The sequence below is a fragment of the Asparagus officinalis genome, chromosome 3 (genome assembly GCF_001876935.1).
Source record: "Asparagus officinalis chromosome 3, Aspof.V1, whole genome shotgun sequence".
In the NCBI taxonomy this organism is placed as follows: domain Eukaryota; kingdom Viridiplantae; phylum Streptophyta; class Magnoliopsida; order Asparagales; family Asparagaceae; genus Asparagus; species Asparagus officinalis.
The window spans coordinates 17,906,726-17,917,328 of NC_033796.1; the positions used below are offsets into that span (position 1 = coordinate 17,906,726).

General features: G+C 37.9%; 1 protein-coding gene across 1 annotated transcript; it reads left to right on the plus strand.

Moving 5' to 3' along the window:
• On the plus strand, window positions 6,933-10,320 carry LOC109833210 (magnesium transporter MRS2-3). The gene is made up of 6 exons (XM_020400804.1): window positions 6,933-7,412; window positions 7,487-7,612; window positions 7,709-7,837; window positions 8,397-8,551; window positions 8,641-8,878; window positions 9,880-10,320. The coding sequence occupies exons 1-6, from the start codon at window positions 7,011-7,013 to the stop codon at window positions 10,165-10,167; spliced, it is 1,338 nt and encodes a 445-aa protein (XP_020256393.1). The 5' UTR covers window positions 6,933-7,010; the 3' UTR covers window positions 10,168-10,320.

A 10,603-nucleotide genomic window follows, 5' to 3' on the forward strand; every position in this document is an offset into this window, starting at 1 on the left:
GTTTCGGATACGGAGATAAGAACGATATGGGTAAGTTAATTCTAAAGTTTTTGCAATATCGTATGATTTGATAATAGCAAATACACTTTTTATAAAAAGGGATGAACACTTAATAATCATTAAAAGTGATTTTAATAATAGTCAAATAGTCTTTTTTCTTACTATAATGGCGGATAGGTTAATATGCAAGTATTGTAAAGTTATACCAGGAGAGAGTTTAAGTACACAACATAGATTGATGGTCTTAAACATATCTATTAAAAAATGGAGTAGGAAAACTAACGTGAACAAAAGACTAAGAACTAAATGATGGAATTTAAAAGGAGAGAATTTAATACATTTTAAAGATAAAATAATGAAAGAAAATATATAGAACATAGATAATGAGACTAATATTATGTGGAATAGCATGTCTTCTTGTATTAGAAAAGTGACAATAGATATACTAGGAGAATCTAAAAGTTGTATATTAGACGGTAAGGAGAGTTGGTGGTGGAATGAAAGTGTGCAAAAAGTTATTAGAGAGAAGAAAACTCTACATAAAGAGTGGCAAAAGTGTACGAGTAGGAAAAATTTAGAAAAAAATATAAACTAGTAAGGAAGGAAACAAAAAAACGGTTACTGAGAATAAATACAAGGCTTATGAAAATTTTTATAAAAAGTTAGAGTCTAATGAGGGAAAGAAAGATATATATAAGCTTGCTAAGATTAAAGAAAGGAAGAGTAGAGATTTGGGTAATATTAGGTGTGTTAAAAGTGAGGATCAAAGATTCTAGTGACCAACGAGGGAATAAAAGAGAGGTGGAGAGGTTACTTTTATCAATTGTTTAATGTAACCAAACAAGTGAGCAAAATAGAGATTTTGACCATATAGTGAATGATAGTAAGTATAGATATTGTCGTAAAATTAGGATTAGTGAAATTAAAGATGCTCTAAAGAAAATAAAAAGTGGACGATCTATAGGAACGGACGATATCCCTATTGAAGTTTGAAAATGTCTTGGAGATATAGACCTAGGATGATTAACTAAACTATTTAATAAGATTATCGAGACGAAAAGAATGCCGGATAAGTGGAGGATTACTATTTTAATACCGATATATAAGAATAAAGGGGATGTACAAAGTTATTCAAATTATCGAGGTATAAAACTCATGAGCCATATTATAAAACTTTGGGAAAGGGTAATTGAGCAAAGACTAAGAAAAGAGATATGTATATCTAAAAATCAATTTGGTTTTATACCTGGGAGGTCAACTATGGAACCTATACATATTTTGAGACGGTTGATGGAGAGATATAGAGAGAAGAGAAATGATCTACATGTGATTTTTATCGATTTAGAGAAAGCTTATGATAGAGTACCTAGAGAGATAATATGGTGGGTGTTAGAAAAAAAACATGTATCTAGTATATATATTGATGTGATTAAATATATATGTATGATAGAGTTACAACTAGAGTAAGAACTAATGAAGGAGAGACTAAACCATTTCCTATTATCATAGGTTTACACTAAGGGTCAGTTTAAGTCTTTATCTTTTTGCATTAGTTATGCACCAACTTACTAAGCACATTCAGAATGAAATCCCATGATGTATGTTATTTGCTGATGATATAGTATTAGTTGATGAAACTAGAAGATGCATTATTTCTAAAGTAGAAAGATTGAGACAAGCTCTTAAGTCTAAAGGTTTTCGAATTAGTTGAACAAAAACAGAATATATGAAATGCATTTTTAGTAAAAGTAGGAAAGAAAGAGAGCCTATGATGCATATTGATGGCCAAGAAGTACCTAAAACTAATCATTTTCGCTATTTAGGATCTATCATTAGGCATGATGATGAGATAAAGGATGATGTTGTGCATCCAATTACACCAGGATGGTTGAAATGGAGGAGTGCTTCGGGAGTCTTATGTGATCGTAGAATACCAATAAAACTAAAAGAAAAATTCTATAGGACGGTTATAAGGTCAACTATACTTTATGGATCAGAACATTGGGCAATTAAAAACAACGTGTTCAAACAATGAGTGTAGCAGAAATGAGAATGTTGTGATGATCTTATGGGTATACATTAAAAGATAGGATAAGAAATGAGTGCATCAGTAGTAAATTAGAGGTTGTGCTTATTAATAATAAAATGAGAGAGAATAGATTAAGATTGTTTGGTCATGTGCAAAGGAGACCCCTTAGTGCACCGATAAGAAAAAATAATAATATTAGAGTTAATAGGGCTAGGAGATCTAAAGGACGACCTAGAATGACTTAATCAGAAGTAATTAAGAATGATATGATTAAGATTAATGCAACAGAGGAAATAACCCGTAACAGAATAGAATGGAAAATATGATTAATGTAGCTGACTCTAAAAATTTGGGATAAATACTTGGTTGTTGTTGTAATCCTTTTAGTGGTGTCATATCCTAATTCTAGTGGTGCCCTAAGTAACAAATACAACTTAAAATAAATAACAATATGTATAAATCAAGCAATCCATTGATCTCCAGTGACACAATTGGTCACTATCTGGAGAAGCCACTGTTTGGCTATACAATGATTTAAGATAATGATTTGATGATTTAGACACATCTACAGGAGAAAATTCAAAGAAATATTCGATTCGGGTACTGCTTTAAAGTTGATTAAGAAAGGAGATATTTGGAATTTTGATATCCTCCTTTTTATCCCTAATCAAAAAGTAAATGAGTGGTGCTACAGTGACCAAAAACATGGGACTCTACATGAGACATGTGAGGTGTCGGCTCTCTGTTTCATGATACACTGTTTATGAACAGTGCATCATGGGACAAGGAGCCGACACATCACATGTCCCATGTAGGCTCCCATGTTTTTGGGTCCCTAAGGCATTTTTCAAAGTAAATATCCAGTTTGAAATTTATCTATGTTTTTACAAAGTCATTTAATCGAATTCTCCAAATCCTATCCCTATCTACGCTCTACCTGTGTTGCTTTTGAGTCTAGAATTCGAATCATTTCGGAACAAAAACTCCTCACGGTGAGATAGGATTGAGAGTTGACCGGCAAAAAGCCACAAAAAAAAAGCGCCCAACAAAAAAAAATATGGGATTTGGAGTTATTTTCTCCCTTGGGAATTGTATCATTCTCCTCAACTCCGTTGGTCGGAGCAGACGGAGGCTTGCTAGACATGACCCTGGTTCATTAGAGTCGATAAGGGATTTTCATGAGATGACAAGGGGCTCGTCAAAGTCGTCAAAGAAGTGGTCGAAGTTGACGAGAGGTTTGCTGGATATGGCTATGGTTCGTTAGAACTAATAACTGGCTGAACTAAGACAATGAGATTGTGTATTATATTTTTCTTTTTCCTTTTTCTTTTTCTTGAGGGATCAGACCATGTTTAGGTCATCGCATTGTTGGGAATTTTACGTCGAAACCCCTAATGCAGCGAAAACGCAGTATAGAGAAAATATACCAAGATTTAACGAGGTTCGGCAAATGTCTACGTCCTCAGGAGCCACAGAGTTAATTTCTCATTAATCAACAAGAAATTACAATACAAGAGAAGATCTCAAACTTGAGATCTCTCAATAAATACAAATCAATATTGTAGCTACAATATTAATTCCCCTCTTTAATTCCACCTTAAAATCTTTGAGAGCTGGGAAAAAGAACCACTCTTTAATTCTCCTCTTAAATCCCCCTTTTAATTCCTCTTTCTTTAATATCCCCCTTCAATACTTTCTCCCCTCAAAATGACGTGAGAGCTGGAGAAGAGCAAGGGGGAAAAAGGGGCTGCCGCCAGGGGGATCAGAAATCGTGAGGAGAGAGAGAGGGAGAAGAAGCATCCATCTCGTGCTGGGGGTTTCCCTTTTATAGGGAAACCCTAGCGCCAGCTCAAGACAGGCTGTCGACAGCCTGGATCCCACGCTCGAGCTCGCCTGCGGACTGCTCGAGCTCGCCAGATCTCGTCAACTTCGAGCTCGCCTGTTAAACTCATTGACCTCGCCTGAAGAAGTTCCTCGCCTGCACGAAGTCGCCTGCTTCAACCTCGAGCTCGCCTGGAGCTCTTCCCACGCTCGAGCTCGCCAGACCCAACTCGAGATCGCTTGTGGTGCATCGTCGAGCTCGCTTGCTGATTGCGTCCGCCCCCAACCTCGCCTGCGTTGACCTCGACCTCGCCTGACTGGAGTCGACCTCGCCTGAAGCTTCGACTAGACCTCGTCTGAAGCCTCGCCTGCGCCGCCACGACTCGTTTGACAAGTTTGGTCTACACCCAAACTAACACACATATGTTTGTATCTTTCTAGACTATTGTTTTCTTTTTATCGAAACACTTGCCAGCTTGCTCCTCATAGTTTCTCTTAAAAAATGTTACATTTTCATTTGATCTCGTTATACCTCTTCTTAAATGTATAATTGTGCATATTTAATTACAAAATTTGACCGATGTTTTTCTTTTACCCTCCTAAATTTACACATACATGTTTATAGGCTGTCTAAAAATTACTGCAGATAGCTGATCCCTATCAAACACCGATGATGGAAGTTACAATTCGACAACTTTCAGAAGGCTACAATTTAAAGACTTTCATGTATATCAAAGAAGGTTACAATCTGGCGATCTTCACAATAACTGATGAAAGCTCTAATCAATAGTCTTCACAATCAATATCAGGAGTTACGATCTAACGACTCTCACATATCAAAGAGCTAAAGTAAAGATTACAACATAACGATCCTTGCAACGCTTTGACAGAAAGAGACTACAAATCGACGATCTCTTCAAACCAAGATGCGGAAGTCTTCCCCGCGTACCAGCATCAAGACGCACCACGTTCATAGCCGCTGACGCAGAGCAAACGCAGCTCATATTTAGCTCCAAACGCAGCTCAGACCCAGCTGCCAACGTAGCTCATGTTCGGCCGCAAACGCAGCCTCCAAAAGCTGCCAAGGCAGCTTCCATTCGCTGCCAAACACAGCTCTTAAATGCTGCCAACGCAGCTTCTAATAAGCTGCCAACACAGCTTCCAGACGCTGCAAACGCAGCTTCCAGACACTGCAAATGAGCTTGTAGACGCTACGTCTGAGCTTCCAGACGTTGCGTTCGACCTTCTAGACACTGTGTTTGAACGCGGAATTCACGCAAGAACGCGGATTTTGCGTTTGACTAGTTCAAACACGAGTTGAACGGTTTCAAAACCGTTTCCCACGATATGAGAGGATCACAACTCCACTCAGGAGTGATTTAAGGGACGATTACATCCCATTAGCCCCACAAATGAGCGATTTTAGGGGCGGTTACACCCCCTAATCGCCTATAAATAGCTGAAAAATCAGCTTAGTTGGGATCTTTTGGATCTTTGAACATTTTCGGATCTAGAGATCAGCAAAGATCTTGAAGCTTTCTTCAGCAACAGAAAATCTGTGGGAGTTTTGATACTTGGCTGTTAAACGATTTACGGTTCAAACAACTCTTTACATAGAGTTCGAACTCATCCTGAGTTCATAAACTCGTTAAGAGTTCCTTCAATCGTTCCAGTGAATTGAGACGTGCGGATCGTCAACAAAGAGCAAACTCGACGCAAACATTTGAGGGATGCACTCCATTGCCACCGTGAAGAACCCAGTTTTAAACAAAGGGGAGAATTCAGATCAATTCTCTTCTCTTTTGTAATCAGGAAATCCAAATTGTAATTGAAATTGAGAGAGTTGTAACCATTCTTTTTCTAAGCTGTTAGAGAGAATAAAATCAAATGCGCGCGATTCTTTCATCTTCCTCTTATTACAAAATTTCCACCAAACAATGTTCTCATGACCTCCGATTGTCATTTGAGTGTGGTTGTCTAGACCTATCTGGTGTAAGATCTCGATTCTGCATCATTTATTTTCTACTTGCTATTCATACGTCTCCAAATTAAACTAGCTTAGGCGTGTATACAAATTCTCTTTTGAACTCTTGCAACCACTTTTTATTTTTTTTACCGGCAAAGAGCTTCTTGCAGCATATTTAATAGTCATTCCTTATCTTCAGCTTGTGTGTCCCTCTAGCAAGATCAAACACACGTTTAAGTTTTAACCAATATCGATATTTTTCTCACCTTCCGGTGTTAAGACTGCACGATTCAAATTTCTTTTCTTTTTCCTACCACTGACAAAAATTAATAAGATTAATTAGTGACAAGTGACAACAGCTCTCGCTTTTCCTCATCAAAACCGCATTAGTTCTCGCCTAATGCGAAGAGATCGTTCATCAAGTGGCCAAGCCCATTATGGCCACCCAAAAATTTCAGTTTCCTCAACATAACGACACATGTCTTCTCACTCGCGTGGACCCCACCAGATGATAGGTACACATTTTATCAGAATTCATACATACTCTATATCATTTATAGATGGCTAGAGAGTCGAATCATCCCGGCACTACAAGGATGATTCTGAAAAATATTTATATCCAAAAGAAATAAGAGCTTTTTAAATTGCAAATATTTTGAAGTTGAAAGTTACTTGCTTCCCAGATCTAGCATTAGCTTTTCCATTTTTTCACTCGTAACTCCTCAAAACAAAGTCTAATCAGCTTGGTAGAAAATCAATAATGGGCGGAGTTTTTGTTCTTTTTTCTATTTCTTTTCTCTTCTTTTGTATAATGTTTGGCTACAATCAACTTTAGCTTATTTGTTCATGGTTTTTGTCTCATGTTTACTTTTAAGTGTTCTGTTAAATTCTTATTAATTAAATGGAGGATAGCTCCACGTCGTCTTACAAAAAAAATTTATTAAAAAATAAATTTTCTTAAGAAGTGAAAATTGTGTTAGAAAAGAATAAATAAAATTGAAAATCAATAAAATGCAAAACCTAAAAAAAAAAACTCAAAGAGGGGGCAATACGTGGAAGTCCACGTGTCATAAATAACTCGACTTTCATTAAAAACATCCAAACCGCCCATAACAACACTCAAAACGCATCCTATTCCCTCCCATGGACCAGAGCGAGTGATAGAGAACTCATCCCCCGCAGTTCTCAACAAAGATGAGACTCGTTAGCGGATCCGGGGCCCCTCGACCACAAGCTCCGAAACCCGAATCCGAACCCGAACCAATCTCCCGACTCTCAACCGGAGCAAGAAAGAAAGGACCCGGAACCAGGCCATGGATGGTGGTCGACTCAACGGGGCAGGCAGAAGTTATCGAGGCGGGAAAACACTCAATCATGAACCAAACAGGGTTACCGGGCCGAGACCTTCGGATTCTGGACCCGTTACTGTCTTACCCGTCGACTGTTCTCGGTCGGGAGAGGGCAATTGTGATCAATCTTGAACATATAAAGGCGATTATCACGGCTCATGAGGTTCTGCTTCTTAATTTCAAGGATCCTGCTGTTGCTCCCTTTGTTCAGGAGTTGCAGCAGAGGATACAGTTGCATCATGAGCAGGTGAATTTCGTTGGTTACCTTTGTAAATTTTGTTTGAATTTGGTGCTGGTTGTAATTTTTTATTTTGGGTTTAGAGGGAAGGGATGATTGGAATTAGTACAGTAGGAGAGGGGAAATTCAGTAAATTAAGGGATCTTCCTTTTGAGTTCGTAGCATTGGAGGCTTGCTTAGAGGCTGCTTGCAGTTGTTTGGAGAATGAGGTTAGAAATTCTTTTCGTAAAAAAATGAAGGGGTTTTTGTTGATTTTTTTAGTTAATGCTAATGTTGAGAGAGATTATTGGTCCTGTCGAGTTTAGGCGACGACATTGGAGAAAGAAGCACATCCGGCGTTGGATAAGCTGACAACGAAGATAAGCAGTCTAAATTTGGAGCATGTTCGTCAGATCAAGAGTAGGCTGGTTGCGATCTCGGGTCGAGTTCAGAAGGTCAGTTGGGTTTTTTTCAGATGAATGCACTGGTCCCGTTTTAATGTTTATTCATCATTCGTGTATGGTACATTTGAGGTTGCACATTTGATGCTTTGTTAGAATTGGCTGCTGTGCAATTTTGGCCAACAACCCAGTCACTTCAGTTTCCCTCTTTGTTGATTTTGGACCTCATTGCTTAAAGTAGAAATATAACTGTATTATTCCAGTGAGTTCTGCCTCTCAAAAACAATAGAATTACATAAATACATTGGCAGGTGTAATTTTTTCAGCAGAAAATGAAATTCCTACATACAAGTGAACATGAATAATAGCTGTAGAAATATCTATACTTCAAGGAGTCTTCACAAATCAACTAGAGAAATCAGTAATGCACCTGCAAGAAAGTATTTCATTGAAAGGGGGGAAAATATGGTTAGACTTGGTTAAATTTCTTTAAGATAAAATTAGTTCATTTGTACGTCATATTAGTAGATTATGGTCAATTCCTTAGCATTGAGGCCAGAATTTCTTTCAAGTGTTAAGGGTTTATTATATATAAATCTCTTTCTCATTGTAGGTCAGAGATGAACTCGAACAACTTCTAGACGATGATGATGATATGGCTGAAATGTACTTGACAGACAAGCTGTTGCAGCAGAACGTCTGTACTACTGGATCTTCACCTCATTCTTCTCTAGACGAAGATGAAGATGATATAGATGACGATGAGAGGCATTTAAGCTTGCTCTTTATCTTTTAAACAGTTTGTTTCTGCGTTTTTGTGCATAAAATTACCATAACCAATTTCATGTTCTTTCCAGAATCCCAGCTGAGATTTCATCTGAAGATAGCTACATAGAGAAGAATTTTGAGGAAAACTCTCAAAATATTGGAAATCACGGGCACCTGTTTTCGAGGATGGACAGTAACGAGGTTGGCCGTGGAACTCAAACTTGCAGCACAATAAGTGGGGGCAAACGTCTAAATATAGAAGAGCTTGAAATGCTATTGGAAGCTTATTTTGTACAGATAGACAGCACATTAAACAATCTTTCTACGGTATGCTTCCTTTGAACTACACACTAATTTTTAGCCTTAAATTATCAATATGTGATAATTGTTACGTCGTCTTGAACTGAGCAGCCTATAGAACATAACAACCACAACCATTAACTTAAGAACTTAATGAACAACAACAGTTATTGACTGGTGAACTTTATGTAAGGGATGTATGAGTCTCCCTTTTGTAGCATTGAAAGTCTTGGGGTATATTCTTTGGTACATGAAGTAGTAGTAAAGATTCTAGCAGAACACCCCATAGAAGGGGATGATCTACACCATTTACGGGTGGTTTGAGAGTTAGTTTAGAAATTACAATTCTTCTATTTATGGTGTAGATCGCCCCAGGTTCTGACAGGGTCCCTACTGCATAAAGTGATGGATGTTGTCAATTAATCTTCAGTATACTATTCTCCTCTTTAAACTTGTTGCACATATCTTTGGCGCTACATTATTCTCAAGAAAAGAACTTTAGCTTTCCATAATGGAATAAGGATATATCAAATCACAACCGGTTGCAATCTTATGCATGAAAATGTAGTACATCTTATATCTTTAATAGAAGAAAAGAAAAGACTACCTAATAGTTGAAAGTAAAGCTATACTTCCCATCTTAAATGTATATTATCTTTACAATCAACAACATCAAAACTTTTGCCTGGAAAACAAATTCAGCTATGGACAAATAGCATGCATGCCACCTAAAATCTATTATAGACAAGAAAACTATAATAATAATGATAAAGGAAAGGAAAGAAATTTTCCATTCGTCCTAGAAGGCCAAGTTGAGATAAGTAAAAGTAATCTTATGCGTCACGTAATTTAAGCCTCACCAACAAATAGATTGCCAAACTGCCTACATTACAATTTTCTTCTCGGTGCTTTCCACCCATTTTCCTTTTTCAAATTATACGCATTTTTTTGTTTAATTCTTCGATTATTGCATGAAAACCCCAATTTTCTTCTACTTTTCTAATTTTACATTTGGATATACTTTGTAGCTAAGGGAGTATGTGGATGACACAGAGGATTACATCAACATAATGTTGGATGACAAGCAAAACCATCTCCTACAAATGGGAGTAGTATTGACGACCGCAACCCTCATAGTTAGTGCGTTCGTCGTGCTGGCTGGTATATTTGGCATAAACATCAACAATGATTTATTTGATGAGACAAAGTCGGGCACTTCTGAATGGTTGTGGACTGTCGGTGGAGGAGCCACTGGGAGTTTGTTCCTGTATATACTTGCCATTGCTTGGTGTAAGCATAGACGATTGCTCGAGTGAAAGGGGAGTTTGAGTTGTAATGAAATGTGCATGTGATGTAGGTTTCTTTTAAGTTCTTTTTGGACATGGGAGTATTTGATGTGCATTGTCAGAGGGAATTCTATAGGGTGGGTATAGTTAATGGGAGCGATTTATGCCTTTGATTTTCTATGTGCACAAATTGGTCTTTTAGGATGATGGTATTGTGGAGGAATCTCCTATAAAGCATTTAAATGGAGTTAAATTGGTTGTGAACTTGTGATAGTTACTTGTGCGAACCAAGCCCTGAAGTCTACTATACTTAGTTGACGAGGTGAACTCGATCCTAAGGCAATAGATGAGGTGAACTCGAATCCAAACAGTAGGGCTATCCAAATGACCCGTCGGCCCGGGCCCGGCCCGGACGAGAAAATCGTCTGGGCAAAAATAACTGGGCTGGGCGGCCCGGCCTACGGCC

Excerpts from the sequence above, each read along its gene's own strand:
- LOC109833210 (XM_020400804.1), top strand. The coding sequence starts at position 7,011 with ATGAGACTCGTTAGCGGATCCGGGGCCCCTCGACCACAAGCTCCGAAA. Across the intron at positions 7,613-7,708 it reads GCAGTTGTTTGGAGAATGAG|GCGACGACATTGGAGAAAGA; the intron begins GTTAGAAATTCT and ends TGTCGAGTTTAG. Across the intron at positions 8,552-8,640 it reads GATATAGATGACGATGAGAG|AATCCCAGCTGAGATTTCAT; the intron begins GCATTTAAGCTT and ends TGTTCTTTCCAG.